The following is a 19,192-nucleotide window of genomic DNA, read 5'->3' as shown; positions in this document are numbered from 1 at the left end:
TTATTTGTTAATTCTTGAAAAGGCAAAACTAATCTTTAGGGACAGAAAGGATACCAGTGTTTGGCTAGAGCCAAGGCAGGTAAGGGTAACAGACTGCAAGAGGCAGAGAGGAACCTTTTGGATTTACTCTAACCTTCATCATGGAGGTACTTAACTGAAAGGCTTTATATAGTTTTTGAAACTCATCGAACTGTGCAATGAAAATGGATGTATTTTATTTGATATAAATGACTACTTCAGTAAGGTTGATTGATGAAAACATTAAAAAATATGGTAGTGGCCTTTGATGCGTGATATAGGGACACGGAGCCAGTGCTCATGCGTCTCAGAATAAGCCAGTTCCTCTCAGAACTGGAAAGCAAGTCTTACCTAAAGGGCTTTGTACTTCAGCACACTTAACGCCATTTGGATCCATCTTCTTTGCATAGATGTGACTTCTGCTCATCCTCCACCCCACACCTTTTACACGTATCCACAGGCTTCCACTCTCGTGTGAACTCCAAGAAGGTAGAAATGTTGCGGGGTTTTATTCATGTTCTATAGAACCTCAGTGCCAAAAATATACCTGGCCTATGGAAAGCACTTAAAAAAACAACAACTGAGTGAACAAACGGGCCCCTTATGCTTAATTCTAATGGAAATCTCTCCGAGGCTTTTACCTACATATCCTGGTCGATTTCATTTATTTCTATGGCTTTCATGATATCTATAGCCTATTCGCTGATCTTCAGAAGGATTTGCAACTGTTCCCTGGACGACTCCATTCGAATGTCCCAAAGGCAACTCAAATTCAGCATGTTTAAAGTGGAGCTGATTGGCGTCAAATTTATTCACCTCGTCCATACTTAAAGCCTTCCCCAAATTATACCTCACATTCATATTAACTCTCTACTCTCAAAATTCTTGACTACCTAAGTCTTCAAGTGGTCTGTTTTCCAACACTGTGAATCTTAGCTTTTATCCTGACCAGGCCAACAAAAACATAGCCACAGAAATCAGGACAAAAGGTCATTTAATCCTTTCAATTGTACCCTAGCACCCCACCACCAACTTCATCCCTCATTCATTTCTTCATTATTTATCTCCTGGATTCTTGTAAAATCATCCCAAATGGTCTTTATGCTGATAGTCTTTCTCTTGCTCTGTCCAATTAATTCTTCACACTGCCTCCGGAGCTATCTTTTCCAACCCCAAACCAAAAATATAACAAGCCTTTTAAAAACAAGGCAGTAGCCCCCACACTCCTCTTGCCTAATGGCTAAAATTCCAAACTCCTAGCAAAATACATGTTTTCTACCTTTCAGCCTCCCTTAAAAGACCAGTTTTTAGATGTTTTCTAAAACAGCAGACTCATCCTTTCCCCCCCTCCCCAACTTTGCTGCTTTTGCCTGCAATTCCTTTTCTTACCTACCTGACAATTCAACGTACTATTAAACTGATTTCAAATTAAAACGTTATAAATGCTTCAGTCCAAAGTATTTATTTCCATTCATGATTCTTCACATCACTAGCCACACTTCAAATATAATGCTTATCAGGATTAACACTTACTGTGCCATGTCACTTGTAGGGGAGTTATCTACATTTCTTTACATAGCATGCTACAAATCTTCAATTATTTTAATCTAATTGGTTTATAATGTTTGAAGATTCACTTCTATGCATAGCACCCATTTGTGGTGATGGTGAGCCTTCTTCTGTATGTTAGCTTTATTTACTTATTGTTCCAACTTGACCTTAACCCTTCCTGTGTCCAGTGTAGAAAACCCTCAATGCAATGGACCAGTGGCTGCAATAATGAGGTCAGCCATAACAAATGTGAAGATGGCGCAGCACTTGTCCACAAGGTAGAGACCTTTGAGTCAAAATCAACTCCATGGCACCTGATAACTACTAGACAAGAGTAAACAAATATTTTAGGTTCTTCAATCAATGCCACGGTTCAATACTGTACAGCCAGATGAACTTCCTAACTCTCCAATTCTTCACGTACACACTGCAAACTGGTTAACACTTCATAATGTGTCAACTCCCAACCCCTAGACCCACTGCTACCAAATGGATTCCTACCCATAGTGTTGTTACATGCCCTAGAGGTTTCCCAAGGATATAAATCTTTATGGGAGCAGGCTCACATCTTTCTCGGGCAGAGCAGCTGGTGGGCTTCACGTGCCAGGCTCCTGGCTAGCAGCACTTAACCACTGTAGCCCAAAGGTTTTTGATGTACTACCTACTTTCCCTTCATCGGTGCTTCTCAGGCTGTGAACTATGTTCTCGACGATGTTCCATGTTAGGACTAGATTCTGATGTTCTTATGCTTCAAAAAGAAAAAGGCAATACTACAGATAAAAGGATTTTAGAAGTTCTTCCAATATCCACTTTCGCTGACAGCTAAACCTGCTTTTTGATGTGATTTTGTTAAGATGCCAGGGTTTAATAATTTCATATGAGGAAATGACAAAACTTTTATGTGTATGTTACTTATATGTATATGCTTTATTTGTAAATTCCTTCAAATGTGTACTTACCTAATAAAATTTTATCTAAGAATAAAATCCAAGGTTCTAGCTCAAAAGAGTCAGAATTTTTAAACGACTGAGACATTGTTGTGTATAGAGAGGAGGCCAGGATGAAAGAAAATGATATAGGATATACTTTTTACTAAAGGCAGGTTTACGAAACTTCACCAATATTCAGAAGACCATGGACCACCACCACCTCGTCCTTTTCACAAGGATCAGCGTTCAAGTATTACGTAACTGCTAGATTGAAATAAAAATTTTAAGCAAACATGTTCGAGGCACGTCTGCTTGCTTCATGAGACTATGGAATGCCTACTTCAATTACAGACACATAATGACCCAGTCAATAAATGTCTGATCCCTTCCCTTGCATGCCACATATGGCCTGGGTGAAGCATGACCTAGGTAGGCTAGTGTGTGCCCCGCCTTCCCCAGCCCCTGCTCATTGTGTAGAACCTTCTATAGCAGTATTTCATGCACATGAATGTTTAGCCATCTTCATCTGTGTAAAAACATCTCTTCGGATCGATCTGTCTTGAGCTGCCAGTTTAATCCAAGAGCACTGGCCTGCTGCTGCTTTTGTTGGGTGCCATCCCGTCATTCCGGGCCCTGTGCACAAAGAATGAAGCCCGGTGGGGTCCTGCCCCAGCCTCACAACTGTTCCTGTGCTGGAGCCCGGGGCTGCAGCCACTGTCATTGCAGCCCCTTCAGGCCCTTCCTCTGTGGCTGACCCTCTACACTTGGGTACTACACTGTTTTCAGGTAAAGCTCACATCACTGTCAAATTTTTAGTAAAAAGGAAACACAATTCATCTTTGGACCAAAAAAGCCTTCTTCTTCAAAGTGTGAACGTTCCAATAATTCTGAATGTTAGAATTTTCATGTCTGGCACGAGCAGGCAAAAGCAGCTACAGATATTTCTACTTAGGAAGGACACAAGACGCCAATCATTTTCCAGTACCATCGAGGCTCACTTGAACCACATAAAGCAAGCCACGGTAGGAACAACTGAGTCCTTACAAATTGTTTTCTGAAAAGTGTGTCTTATTATGTATGCCCTGGTGCATGAAGACTCAAGAGGACTGTCCGTCTTTCGAGCCCCTGTAGTGAACTCCCCTGTGGTGAAAGTCCTTGGGGCACAGTGGTTACCCGTTGGTTGGGCTGCTAACCGAAAGGCCAGTAGTAAGGAATGACCAGCTGCTCCATGGGTGAAAAACAGCTTTCTGCTTCCATACAGAGCGGGTCCTACCAGTCAGCAGTTCTACCCTGTCCCATAGGCTCGCTGAGTTGGAACTGACTTGATGGTAGTGAGGTTTTTCCCTTTTGCTTGTCGTGTGTGTGTGTGTACACTGCAGTGATTTGGGGGTGGGGGGGGGTGGATTCAGAATACTTTTTGCGATAATGGACTTTTCTCCAGGCCTCCTTGATTCCTACCTGTGCTACCTTTGCTCATGACAGTGTGTTTTTAATGAGTCAGGATTTCTTTCTTCAGACATTCAGCAGTTTTTCCTCTACAGTTGGGAATTCTAACAAAATGAGTTATCTGCAATCCCACTAGCTTCCGGTGAAATAATGTGACGTATAGTTTCCATACTCCCGTGGGGCCGGCTGAGCCTATCAGAGTCTAAAGACAGGAGTCGAAAGATCAGGTTGCATGAAGCTGGGTGCCCCGTAAGAAGCAACCCGAGCTTGAGGGTCACCGTGGTAAGTGGAGTCCTGAGAAAAGCCCAGTCTCTCCAGGTCTTTGGGAAGCAGTAGAGGCCAAACTGAGGAGGAGCTTTAAAAAAAACAAACAAAGCACTTTTTATTGTGAATTGAGTGAAATCAATGTTCCATTCAGCAATCCATTCACTTTTTGTTCACACTGATGGCAACCCCCACCATGTGACATTATTTATCCCCCTTCCTCCCTGTTTCCACTCCTCCTCCTTTCCTAACTTTGTTCTTGGGTAAATGGTGTCTTTAGATTTCAAATGGCTGACTATCTTAATGAGCTTCTCTCTCCAGTGTTATTGCTCCTCATGGAACTACGATTGGCTGAAAATTCAACCTATGTGAACCCCCGGGGGTGAGTTCATCTCCACACCTGAAGGATGACCACGAAACATAGTCTCAGGGGTCCCACCAGTCTCTATCAGATGTGCTTTCTTCTATATCTAAAGCTTTCTAATGTGATTCCTTTCAGAGCAGATTGGTAGTGGTAGCTAGGCACCATCTAGTTCCTCTGGTCTCAGGGTCACGGAGACTGATGTTTGTGTGTCATCCATTAGTACACTGGACTAAATGTGTCCATGCATCTTTGATTTCCATCTTACTTCGTTCCCTCGGACAGGGAGAGACCAGTAGCTGGTACCTTAGATAACCGCTCATAAACTGTTAGGACCCCGGTCAGTACTCACCAAAGTAAGCTGTAGAGATTATCTTTATGGACTACAGTATGCCAACTGACCCTGCTGTTCCCAGTGATGCTGGTCCCGAGCCCTCAGACACAGTTAACTCATTTTCCCCAAGGTGTAAAGTTCTCATATCTTTGCTCCCTGCAGACTCTATCACATTCATGGATCTATTTGCAGCAAAGGCAAATAAATAAATATCTATGTACAAATATTCTGTCAACCGTATCTATATCCATAATTTCGTGAGCATACTCCAACCCCCACCCCCACTCAGCTGCATGGCTCTTTCAGGAGGGATTGTTAAGTAGCATAGGTCGCTCTTGCTTGGGGAAAGTTTGCTTCACTTCGCTTTTACAGAAGACCTACTTGACTAGCTGTTTTGCTAACAGAATGAAACCCTACAAGGATGTGTTGCTCTTATGAAAACAGGAGAAAAGGGGAGACTCTTTAGCCCTCTCAGCCCATGCTGTGCGCAGACCTGGCTGGTGAGATCTCGGCCATTCAGGAGACCACCACCTTTGTCTTACATGCTCTCTTTCTTCTGCTGCTCCACCTTTTTGCTGCCCCTGATCTGAGCCTGTTTCTTGGGGCACCCGCCAGACTTAAGCACAGCTGGACACCATCAGGGGTCTGGCCCTGAGGCAGGAGTAGGAGGAAGACCTGGGCAAGATTGTGTCTTCATGGGAGTAGTAGACAGCCTTATCTTTGTCCCAAGAAGGGAAACAACGACTTTGTGTTTGGCAGCCCAGTGAATAACACACTACACCACCAAGGCACCTATGGTCGTTACATAATCTGGTGTCAATTTGAGAGCATTACAACTGAAGGGGTGGAGTCTGGCCTGTCAATCAAGATATAACCAATGAGGCCTCTGTGTGGGCATGGCCTTCTGAGAATTCTGGGAATTCCTGTATTTCCTCCTTGGAGGTGGGAGACACATCTCTCTCTTTGCTCCCTCCCTGAGAGCCTCTCTATTGATAAGAGACACATGGCACTATGCCCTGGGAGCTACAGAAGCCAGATGGACCTGCCCTGATGCAACCCGACCTCTGGAGTTGGAGTAGCCATACGTAGAGACCCCTGCCAGTGCTGAGATGCTCACAATGCCACTGGATCCACAAGACTTCCAACCTACTGGCCTGTGATCCTCCTGCATTCAGCACCATTGCATGTATTTCGCGAGTCTGAAGAGGACTTTATGAATTGGTATTGGACATATAGGCTAACATTGGACTTATGAACTTGATCTCGACTGGGATGTTTTCTCAATATTTAATTGCTCTTGTATATAAACCTCTTTCTTAAACACAAAAAGAAAGAAAACAGGTGAAAAGAGGATGCAGCATTCAGCATTTCTAAGAGGCAGCACCCACCCCGTGCAGTGACGGTGGTGTCGCCAAGCTCCTTCTCAGGCAAAACCACTCTGCATGCACTCCAACATGAAGCCACTATAGCGCTGAACTCCGTGACTCTCGCTTGTATGTGTCGTATGGCAGGATACGTAGGTTGTATTTGGGGTTTGGGAAGACCCCAAAAAGTCTCCCCATATAAATTTATGGCAACTGCTTTTTCACTGTATGCCATCTCAGCTTATGAAAAGTTCCATAGGTACCCTCTCCCTCCGAGAGCCAGGGAAACCCGTACGTAACTGGAAATACGAGCAGAAAATGCTGAATCCATGATCAAACCCACAGATGTGTGATACTCATTTTACTCTAATTTTCCAGCACCTTTTACTATCATTTTATAGTAACTCTAAAAGCATATCTATAGGTAGCAATCTGTGTCCAGAGTGACACAGTAATCTATGTTTCAAGGACAAATACGAAACAAAACAACCAAAAATACCTGCATGCTTCTAAATGCATTATGTATATATACTCCTGATTTCTTTCTCCATATTCTCTCATCAGAAATGTATACATTTTCACTTACATTGGCCTTCTGAAAAAGCTATATCATTATTAAAATAAAGGGCTACAAATAGCCCTTTGTATGATAAACATTTGGATTAAAGGTAGGAGGCTTTGGCAACATAAGCAAGATTTGAGAAAAAAATAGACTGATTCTCCGTGAAGTTAGTTTGTACAAACTGAAATCTCAATGTAATCTATACTAAGGTCACAGGCTTAAAAATAAATACTTAATAGAAACCTGTAATTATAAAAGAAGTCTGCTATAATCTTATTAAGCCTCACAAAAGGAGCCATATCAATTGAAATATATTAAGCTGAATTGTCTTTGAAAATAATGCTTTTAATTCAATTAGACATTTCAAAGGCTTCTCCTGACATTTTCATTTTTCTGCAACATGTAAGCCTCACAATAATGAAAAGCCTCAATAAAATGCTCCTTGTTTTGTAAAATAAACTAGATTATAGCTTAACTAAGGGCTTCTTCACATCTCTATGTGAGGAGGAAAAAACTTCACCTATCATAGTCTACTTCGAAGGTTTTACAATGGAAGCTAAGGAGTACAGAATAGGCCAATTAAAACCAAACCTATCTAGAAGGAATACTTTACTAAAATAATTCATGTTCATTTCCAATCTAATCATTTTCTAATGGCTCATTTAAACAAAGGAGCTGCTGATAATTAATGATATAAAATTATCTGTCATATGGAAAGGCATACTGAAGAGATAACTTAGAATAATGTAAATCACATTGTTACAAAACAAAGTCTCTACTTCTTGCTGAAATACATAACATTTCAAGAATGACTTTTCCATAATATTAATTTTCCCAAAAGATAATTTTGAAACTGCTATCATAACTAAAGAGTATCAAGGTAAATGACAAAGAACCCTGAAACACTATGGTGTAACTCCAATGTCCAATGAGTTTTCTTGTAATGTATAGAAGTTACAAAAAATATACCGGGCTGTGTCAAAACTGAGGTTCACAGAACTACCAACATATTTTTTCCTCCTAAATGAAAGTAAGACAACTAATAAGCATATTCATAAAAGATCATTAAAATACACTCAAACATCAAAGAACCAAATGCCCATTTATGACAGAGATCAAAAGGCATGCTTCTAAAATACGACAAGTATTTTAGTGGAGTCCAAGCAGGGATGAAAGGGTTACTGAGACGATGCAAGCAATCAGTCATATCCTGCTCTGGGATGTCAGCTTTATTAATAATAATTTTAATTTGGGGGGTAAATTTTAAACAAGAGGGTGTGAACTTCATACCTATAATCTAGTGGGGAGGGGGAAATGGGCTGCTTTGCAACTTATAAATTTCAATGAAAATATTGGGTAATAAAAAAATTTACGTTAAAACAACACAGTTTTCAATGAAACCATATATTTTTACTTTGTAATACAATAAAGTTGTCACATACAATGGCGCTGGTCGGCTTTAATCAAATTTCAATGGGCATGAAGTCCAACGAAGGGTTTACAAAACAGTCAATAAGCAATACTATCTGTTCGGGGAATACAATAACAAAACAAGAAAAGCACTAACCTAGAAACACAAAAGAATTTATTGGTTGCAATTCCAGAAATAAAAATAACAGCATGTAATCCATAGCACACTGGTCCTATAATTTCTAAACTATAGTCCCATTAAAACATTTAAGAAATGGATACAATCTACATGTTCTTCTCTCAGGTAAATGCATCTGAGAGTCCTATAAAGAAATAGACTTTAAACCTCTTAGCCACAAAAAACCTTCTACTGTGACGACACTGAGCCTGTGCCTGACAGAACACGAGCCACTTCCCACAAGGATTCTGTTCACTACCCGGCTGCAGGCTGCAGGCTGCAAGCCGTAAGCGACGCCGTAAGCGACGCCGTAAGCGACACCGTAGCTCCCATCAATACTAAGCTCATTTGACCACAGCAGCACAGTCATGTTTTCCAACCATTATTTATATTCATTAGTATGGAAAAAATCACAGTACACAAACATGGAAATGTTTAATTTGTCCATAAATATAAGAGAATATTATCTCAGCATAAGCTAAAAAATTGTCTAAGCAATCAGCCCGGTACCGAGGGAAGCAGACTCCACACTCTGGTTGAAGTCAAGATACTTTAAATTATAATGGGTGTCGCTGCCAAGAACTAACAAGTGAAACAAAATAAGTAGTTCATCCGGCAGCAAAATTACATCTACCATTAATAGCATCTCCAAGCAAGAATTAATCCGGAGTTTGAATGCAATTTGTGCTTTGTTTCTACAAAAATGCGGTGTTACTTTCAGACATGTCTAAATGACTAGACGTATAAATAAGCAGTGACTGTCTTTTCAGCATAGTTTATTTCTAGTTCATCTTATGTAGACTGTAGATAGAACTAAAAAGTATTTAGCATTTTTTCCCAGTTCTTCAACCACATGAATCAAAGTGTCTTTTGTAAACAGTGATGTATTATAATTCTTTAGGTAAACAACAAAAACAAATTCTAAAATTGTAACTTTAAATCGAGTGTTTAAAATGTCAGACGACAGAGTGAATAATTGTTAACAGTGTCTTTAATTTTATGTTAATAGTCCAATTAAGAATACTAATTACTACCGGACAATAGAGTTGAAAGAATTATAAGGTTTCTATAAAGGGAACAGAAAAACATGCAGAGCACCCCCAGATCACATGATCCTCCTTCCCATTTTATAATCGAAACGTGTAACATTTATATAAATACATGAATGATCATTCTACACGATGCAGGGCTAGAGCGTCTCTACAGGAATTACAGTTTTTGGTCTGAAGGAGTAAGACTACTTGGGGAGGACGAAGACAGTGAAATCTGAGGAGCGGTACGCGCCACACCCGAGCACGCTGCTCTTCAGTCAGCCAGGGCAGCGCAATTACAGTTCCGGACATGATTTTCAAGGCAACTAAGAAATCTGGACACACGCATTTTCCCTTTCCTAGAGTTAACAATTCTTTGAAAAGTTCTGCTCTATCCATAAAGGATGGTTTTTCTTTTTCTGAAAAGGGAACAAAGAATAAATATGTGTATAAAAAAAAAAGATTCCCATCCCCAAATTCCTACACAAGTTAAAAGGTAGTCTTAAATGGTGCAATGCGACAAAACCATTGGTACCATCTGAGGCAGGTGCTCCCCTAGATGGTCCAAAACATGACCCAGGAAAACAAACCATGTTTTCATGCCTTGAACACCTGGAAAGCATGCCATTATTCGTCTAAAGCCATGTTTAGCTAACTCCTTCGGTAGCAGGCTTGGTGGTGTACCTTAACACTGCACTTGACTGACAATGGAATGCCGTATTTCAGACTGCTGTGGACGTAGAATCGGTTAGGAAAACTCAATGTAAAATGAGGCAGAACTGAGTGTTGAATACTAATACCAAATATCTGAAGACAGCATCTTTATGTGTGGAAGACAGTGATATACCCAACAGAAATCAACCAGCACAAAACAGAGAATGAAAAGAATGTTTGCGAGCGAGAGAGAGAATGAGCGAAAGAATGGAGGGGCAAAATGAAGAGCCAGTGCTACACAGAAAAGAATTACTGAAAGTTTGAAGAAAAAAAAAGTGACATGTACATGGCTCCCTCTTTCTTTACATGGTGTCTGTGTTCTTAATAATTTACAATGCAAGTGGCATGTAGCCCCAAGAGAAGCCAAGAAGGGGCCTTCTGACAGACCGAGATGAAGGATTTGGCTAATGGGTTGTTCTGCTTTTTTGTTTTGTTTTTGCTTTTGATTCATACCTGAAAGCCTTGAATCCTTGCTAAATATTCCAGCTGTTTTGAAGGTTGTACTGGAGAACAAGGGGGAGTAGGAGGACTTCCTTTTAAACCTATGGCTTCAGCTGTAGGAGATGTTCCATTCATAAGGAGTTCCCTTGCAATTGTAGTGGAACTATTCGACATGGGAGACAGACTGAAGAAAGAGCTTGAAGGTTGGTTCATATCTTTGGGGGACAAATAGCCTAGAGTAGTGCCAGAGATGACTTTGTGGCGGCTGGCTTCCATCTCTTGATAAACATCAGGAGACAAATGAAGAATTCCTTTGGGAGCTATAAACAAAATGAAGGAACATTGTTAGTACAGTTAAAACAGCTGAAAGAGAAACGTGTTACGGCATCATTAACACCAGGGTTTCACTTGGTGGAGCAACACAGCAGTGAGCAACAGTGCCAATCAAATGCCGTTCCCACCCTTGTGAAGACAACTGCAAGCTCTATTTACAGGAGGATAGTGATGCTTCAGTATTCCTAAAACTTGGAAGTTTAAATAAACCTACCAAAAGATGTGTGTGTGTGGAACGTGTGTGCTTCAGGGAAGCATGGAAGAATGTGTGAAAATGCAATGGGCAAATGCAGCACAGCGGTCACTATGGAGTTTAGTATGTCGTGTTCTCAGAACAAGATATGAAATCCTCAACTGCAGCCCCTGAAGCACAGCAGGAAAAGTGAAAATGGGGCTGGTCCCGATGTTTTCTGCAGCACAAACTCTCGTCCTCTCCTCTTCACAACAAGGTCCCATACACATCTCTAACCCATGGACATGTCCCCTAACTAGCACCATCTCCATTTCATTATGGAATCTATCTGCTCAGCTGCCTAATCTGGAAACCTGTCAAGCATCTTCAGCTCACCCTCAACCAGGTGGGTGCCATGTCCCCTCAAACATCTTTAGAAATGTGTCCATTCATCATCAAGTACATTAGTTCAAGCCAGGCCATGACAGATTCCAATACCAAGAGCAGTTAGCCTGGGCTGCGCCATCCATTGTTGGGCTTTTAAACATAGAAGAGACATACTTGCTGTTGAAGGCCATCTTTCTCAGAGATGTTCTGAACCATATTCCTCACTGCTTTCTCTATGTCTACTGATGCTGACACCAACAACTCTCAAGTCATGATCATGTATTTAAAAAATATTAAAAATCACCACTTTGGGAGAATGCATTTGAGAGATGCAATTTAATCCCCCTGCTTTTACCCATCTCCCTCCTCGACTCCTGATCTAAGTTGGCAATGTCTTCACCTGGCTCACTGTAACAAATGCTCACAGGTTTCACGGCTCCTACTCTTCTCACCTGTCTACTTCCCAAACTGTATTCTGTAGGATATTCTCCTGAAAAAAGGGTTCTGTGGTTGTCATGGAAACAGACAGTGGTGATGATTGTACAACATACTGAACATATTAAGGTCAGTGAATCATACACTTAACAATGGCTAAAATGGCACAAGATAAAAACTAGTTATATATGCACTTTATTTACCATAATAAAATTGTTCAGTATTTTAGAAGAGGGTACCATGATAAATAAATTTAGGGGCAGAGAAAGTAAAATGATATCATGCTTAATTCCTCTTTTGGGGAATTAGAAATGTACATACACACAGTAATAGCTGAGAGTCCAACAGAACATAAATCTATTCACATTGGGTTAACCCAGGGTTTCCTAAATGTATTTTATATCTAAACATTTGATAGAATGTTTTCTTGTGAGTTGGGTGAAACGTTTACACAGCAGATCATCAGTCTGCATTCAACAGTTCATGTACATTTCGTTTCACTTCATCCACTGTAGTCCCCTCGGTGGACCATCACTAATTCTGCGCCCCTCACCCCCTCTGCCCTGTGTTTCCTGTTTTTTTATACCTTTCTTAACCCCCTAAACTTTGCCCTTCAGGTCAATTCTGACATTTTGATGTTAAATGATTGGGTATTCTAACACACAGGTGAGTTCAGTTCCAGACCTAAGGGGGACTAAGGGCTACTATACTCCTCAGACTTCCGCCAGTTAGCCATGTCTCTTTTATGATTTTGAATTCTAGTCTACATTTTCCACCTATTCTATCCATGGCTTTTTAATATGATCCTTTTCAGAGCAGTTAGCCAAGCATATTTTATATAACATTAATAAAATAAAAATATCTAATACCACGAGAATCTCGAGATAAAATGCTAGACAGTTTTGTTTTTTTCATTTTATTACAAACTCTTGTTACAAATCATACATCAATTGTATCTGGCATATTTGTACACATATATTCCATCGTTCTTTTCTAGACATTTACTTTCCATTGAGCCCTTGGGATCAGCTCCTCCTTTTTCCCCTCCCTCCTCCCACCCCAACCCTCATGGCCCCGATAGATTGTAGATTGTTAATTATTTTCAAATCTCACTCCGACCATCATCTCCCTTCCCCTCTAGTTTCTGCTGTTCTTCCCCCTGACTGGGGGTGACACTTTTCTTATTTAAAGTCTCTCACTGGCTAAAGAATCCAAATTCCTTAAGATGGTCTACAAGTCCTTAAGGATCTGGCTTCGAATTTAACCTCCTCGACTAACTTCTTGAAGACCCTGTCCACCAGTCATACACTTCATTGGCACTTCTTCAAATACGTCAGGCTGCTTGAGCCCATCTTGCCTTTGTTCTTATTACTCAGCCAAGTATGTGCACACGTTGAACTCCTACTGCTAGGTCCCAGAAACCAACCTAACCAATACTGTCCTGCCCTTAGGTCAAGCTCAACTGCAAAAGGCCAAGTGAGGGAAGGCAAGAGCCAGCTTCTAATGAGACTTTGTCCTAATGGCATTAAAGTACTTTTTGTTTCATTTTTTTCACTTTAATAGAGGTAGATAGCCAAAGACACACCTTTCAACAACTTTGACACAATTCAGCAATGTTATTTTCATCACTTCAAGTTGTGCCGCCAGTGCTGGCTATCTTTTTCCAAATTATTCCATGACTACTGCCTTACCCTCACTGCTCCCAAGCTCCCGTTCAACCTTTCAAGATGCTACTGTCAATCTGATCTCATATAATGCCCCCCCACCCCCCGTATTTTAAATAGTTTATGATAATGTTTGGGTTTTCTTTATGCCTTTGAGTTAGTTTTCAATTCTCAACAGAAGGAATTTGAGTCATTTTTCAAAGTAGGAAAACACAAAATAATGCTGATCATCTCACCAAACATAAACTATTTTCAATATTCTGCTATTAAAAGTAGACATTTAGTCCTTTTCTCCCTATGTTATTTTTTGGAGGGGTAAAGGAGATAGATGGTGGTTGTTTATAAAACAATGCAATTTTTAAAGCATAATATCTGCTACAGTAAAGTGTGGTAAAGAAATCATCAGATGGTGTCTGATTATCCGAAAGAAGAGCTTCTGCAGACTTAGAGGATTGTCTTTAAACAAGCAGCAATGGAATTGAGGTGTCAGCTAAGTCCACATGGAAGCACACCAGCCTGTATGACCCAAAGATTGTAAATTATAAAATCCAAGATGAGAGGAGGGAATTACATTAGAGCTTAAATTCTGAGCACCCAGTTTGCAGAAGGCTATGGATGACAGTAAAAGCTCAAAATCCATTTGCAGAGTTCCCATCTGGATTAAGCCTCTAGTAATTTCCCTCTGACTACTGACCAGGAATTTGAATAGTTTTGCCATCACACAGAATGCACTGGAAAACAAAGTAATGCAGATAAAATTGATTTTGGTGATAATTGTACAACTCTTTTTAATATGTTTAAACCACTGAATTGTATGGTATGTGAATTACATGTCAATAAAACTGATTTTTAAAAAAGAATCATTCTTTTAAACACCACTAGTCAAACATCCAATTTCTTTATTATTCATTACAATAATAAACACCATAGGGCTGAATGTTTTTGTAAATAAGTTCTTGTGCACATGAAAAATTATTTCCTTGATGAGCCAGTCGGGGTACAGTATAGCACCGATAAAACATACAACTTTCCTCTAGTTCTTTAATGCTTCCTCCTCCCCACTATCATGATCCCAATTCAACCTTACAAATCTGGCTAGACCAGAGCATATACACTGGTACAAATCAGAGCTGGAAACACAGGGAATCCAGGAAAGACAAACCCCTCAGGACCAATAATTAGAGTAGTGATACCAGGAGGGTAAAGGGAACATGGGGGGAGGAAGGGGGAACTGATTACAAGGATCTATATATAACCCCCTCTCAGGGGGAAGGACAACAGAAAAGTGGGTAAATGGAGACACTGGACAGTGTAAGACATGAAAAAATAATAATAATTTATAAATTATCAAGGGTTTGTGAAGGAGGGTGGAGGAGGGAGGGGGGAAAATGAGGAGCTGATACCAAGGGCTCAAGTAGAAAGAAAATGTTTTGAGAATGATGAGGGCAACAAATGTACACATGTGCTTGACATAATGGATGGATTGTGATAAAAGTACGAGCCCTCAATGATTAAAAGTATATATATTTCCTTAAATTATAAGAATTGCTAATTTAAAGGATTTGCATACTATGCATTTTGACATTATTATTCTTTTAAAAAATTCTATGACATTATTATTCTTAAAAAAAATAGTGGTTTCACACCCACAAAAATATATGCAACAGTGTTTTTGGCCTACTGTTGATTTCTAATTTGATAGCTGTCTTAATATCTGAGAACCTTCTAAGTATTTCAATGGTTTTACATTTTTGAGGACTGCTTTGTGGCCTAACATATGGTCTAGTTTGTAGAACGATTCACTTGTGTAGGAAAAGAACGCTCATTGTGCCGTGGAAGGGTGGAGGTTCTATATATGTCTATAAGGTCAAATTGGTTAAGTGTATTGTTTAGATTTTTGAGACTTTGTTGAGTTTCTTTCAAGTTGTTCTGTCCTTCATGAGAAGTGATGTATTAAAGTCTCCTACTATTTCTGTGAAGTTGTCCATTTCTTTTTCCAATTCTGATAAAGTTTATATATTTTGGGACTCTTTCACCAATATGCATATACTTATTATATTTATACCCTCCTGTTCAATTGGTCCTTTGACCACATATAATGCTTTTCCTTGTACTCTTGCTCAGTTTTATCTTATTTTATTGCCACTCCTGTCTTTTTAAATTGTGATTTGTTTGGTATACTAAAAGGACTTCAGACATTTGTAAAGAATGGAATTAAAATATAAAAAACAGTGGGACCCTGGATGTGGAACCCTGAAAGAAAAGAGGACTGGAGTGATGAATTATAACAGGTCCTTCCCTCTATTTTACAGAGTTATTCGTTTGCTTTGTGTCTCCTTGTATGTTCTTTAGTTTTGTGTTGTGTGTGTGTGTGTGTGTGTGTGTATGTGTTTATCTATACAAGAGAGGCAGGACTGACAATACTACAGAGACAGTCGGTTCCTGAGGGGCATGAGAGGGGAGAAGGCAGGGGAAGGAGAGCGGTGAGCCAATAATGACAGGTACAGGAGAACAGCAAGGGTTCTAAAATTGATGGTGAGCAGAATGTAGCTTTTCTGGTCATGTTTGATCAACAGAATTCTATCCGAGAGGAATTACTAAGAGGTGAACGATGGGTAAATATAATAGTAGGGTAAGAGGAAAGGAAAAAGAAAAAATATATAGGTATATATGTGTATATATGTAAATATACATATTTAAATATAGGTATATTTGTTTATTTATGTATATAAATGCAAATGCAACAAGGAAGCAGATGGACTTTGGGTCTCTACTTAAATCTTACCTCCATACAAGAATGGTTTGTTCTAATAATGTGGCATTGTATGACACCCTCCTGACATGATTGCTGAAGACAAAATGGGTGCATAAGCAATTGTGTTGAAGAAAGTTGATGGTGCCTGGCTATTAAAAGATATAGCTTCTGGGGTCATAAAAGTTTGCAAACAAATGGCTATCTAGCAGGGAAGCAAAAAAGGCCACAAGAAAGAAGCACACCAGTCTGTGTAGTCATGAGGTCTCAAAGGAAAAGGTAACAGAAGTTCAAAAACAAGCAACCAAATCGATGTGAAGAGCATGGATGTAGTGGAGACCTAAAACCCACCTGTAAGATTACTGGATAGCCCCTCTCAGAAGGGCCACACGAAGGGGTGCTAAATCCACAGTACGGTATAGCACTGATGAAGCACATAACTAGTGGTTCTCAACCTTCCTAATGCCGCAACCCTTTAATACAGTTGCTCATGTTGTGGTGACCCCCAATCAAAAATTGTTTTCGTTGCTACTTCATAACAGCAATTTTGCTACTGTTATGAATCATAATGTAAATATCTGATAATGCAAGACGTACTTTCATTGTTACAAACTGAACATTATTAAAGCATAGTGATTAATCACAAAAACAATATGTAATTATATATTGTGAAATATTTCCAATTACAAATAAATGAAATTTTGTCTTGAAGCATGGTGTAGCGTGGTTAACAGTCTTCATGCTGGGTACTCATATGTGGGCGTATCTGCATGTGGGTGGACCCACCTGGAGACGGATAGAGGGGCCGTGTCTTGGTTCCTAAGACCATCGGAAATGGTCTTAGGTGACCCCCATAAAAGGGCGTTCGACCCCCAAAGGGGTCACAACCCACAGGTTGAGAACTGCTGCTCTAGTTCTTTAATATTTCCTCCCCTTACTATTATAGTTTTTATTTGTTTTACCTCATTAATCATGTTATTCTTGAGTATGCTCATTTGTATAATTAAGATTTTTCGATATACGAAAGACAAGATAGATAACCCTTCAGAAACAGTAAGAGGAGTAATTGTTCCCTGAGGGAGTGGGAAGTGAGGGGGGTGAGGAGCAGCCGACAGCACTGATGACTATGGAACCCCACTTGAAGGGAGTGAACAACAGATTTTTATGTGAATGGATATACTGGATGATGTAAGATGCAGCAAAAATAAAATAAATAAAGGCTGGAGGGGATGAAGTAGAGCTAATCTCAGGCGTTCAAGAAGAAAGAAAATGTTTTGAAACTGACTGGCAATTGTACAATACTGCTTGATGTGATTGAATAAGGAATGGTGGTATTTGTAAGAGCGACCAATAAAATGATAGGAAATAAAATAAATATATAACCTTTATTTCTCAACATATGCTCCATCAATTTCAAGACATTTTTATAAACCATATCAGCCATTCCATGCCTTCCTAAAGAACAGAGGGTCCTGGGACATTAATCAAATTAATGAATTGCTTTTTTCCCATTTGTGTCTGAAGAAAACTTGGTGCCCATTAAAGAAGTCTTAACATTAGGCACCAAAAAAAAAAGCAGGAAAAAAACCAAAGCAGGAATGTAAGGTAAATGAGTAATAATTTCCTTTCAAAACTCTCAAAGAATTGCACTTGCTTGATGAAAGGAATGAGCGGGAACACTGTGGTGGTGGTGAAGGACTCACTATTTTAGGTGTTTTTCCTGCTAAAATGTTAAGTAATTTTCTCAAACACTCATAATAAGCAGATGTTATCATTCTTTGGCCCTCCAGAAAATGCCTGGATAATTTCCCACAATTGTTGCCATGACCTTCACTCTTGATCAGTCTGCTCTTCTTTGGAGGAGCACACCTTTATCTCTTAGTAGCCATTGCCTTGACTGTGCTTTGCCTTTGGCATCATACTGGTAAAGCCATGCTTCATCTTCTGTAACAATTCTTTAAAGAAATGCTCCAGGATCGTAATCCCACTTGTTTAAAATATTCACCTTGCTTCACTACACTCAAGTCTCTGTTGTAGTAGGGATTCATGAAGTTGCCTTCCTATATCACCTGGAATGCTACCTATAACGAGTTATAACGGCTGTCACATGCCAACCTGGCTGGCAAAGCACACTTCCCTATTATTTGCTGCTTTCATTCAGAGCCTTCTTCCAATTAAAGTTTGATCTACTTCTTTATCCTTTCATGTTAAGCCTAGCATTGTAGGACTAGCATCTGTACATTGAATTCGCTTCTTTTCTTGGGTCTTGGTTGTAGAGGGGCAGTGTAGAATGTTCTACTGTTTTGCCTTCTTACTTCTTATCTTTCCTAATTTCCCATACCTTTGAATGGGCCTGAGCTTTAAGCTTGGTACTGCCTTCAGAAAGGCGGTGCTAATTCAGTTTTACTCAGTGTATGATAGCTTGTTACCTTAAGAATTGGGATTATCAGTTTCATACCCTTGTCAGTTTTTATGGATCAAATTTGTATAATATTTACTTTTAACCAGCTCGTTTCTAATTGCTTATTGTCTAATTTTCATTATCTAATGTCAGTTCTTTTTTAAATGTTTCCTTAATTGTTAGCCTTTGTTTGCTACTGCTGTATTTGTCTTTTCTTACTAACCTATATGTGTTCTTTGCATATATTTCATCTGTTCCTGTTTAGGCTGCAATTTACATTTTCCATTTATCATTTGCCTTTTATTTTTACATGCTCTCTGAAATAATTTTTAGTTTTATGCCTCACAATCTATCTCCTTTCTTCCTGTATGGTCTCATCTTTTGCTGTTATGTGTAAAAAGTTCTCTTCCTAAAATAAAAAATATATGTACCCGTAAATTCCTTA

The 19,192-nt window shown here is 39.6% G+C and overlaps 1 protein-coding gene across 5 annotated transcripts in view; it reads right to left on the bottom strand.

Moving 5' to 3' along the window:
- The window catches only part of STAU2 (staufen double-stranded RNA binding protein 2), a 316,631-nt gene that overhangs the window by 145,509 nt on the left and 151,930 nt on the right, over nt 1–19,192 (bottom strand). For 4 of the 5 annotated variants that reach the window (XM_045284722.1, XM_045284675.1, XM_045284756.1 and 1 more), the window contains one exon: nt 10,616–10,923. In XM_045284722.1, the coding sequence (XP_045140657.1) occupies nt 10,616–10,923 (308 nt within the window). Of the gene's footprint in view, nt 1–8,217; nt 9,868–10,615; nt 10,924–19,192 lie in introns of those variants that run through there. The other variant, XM_045284806.1, reaches the window with a different exon arrangement.

The sequence above is a fragment of the Echinops telfairi genome, unplaced genomic scaffold, assembly GCF_000313985.2.
Source record: "Echinops telfairi isolate 266 unplaced genomic scaffold, ASM31398v2 ScPeMD7_1;HRSCAF=3_0, whole genome shotgun sequence".
NCBI classification, from domain to species: domain Eukaryota; kingdom Metazoa; phylum Chordata; class Mammalia; order Afrosoricida; family Tenrecidae; genus Echinops; species Echinops telfairi.
The sequence above is the reverse complement of the archived record's forward strand: the minus strand, read 5'-3'. Positions and strand labels throughout refer to the sequence as shown.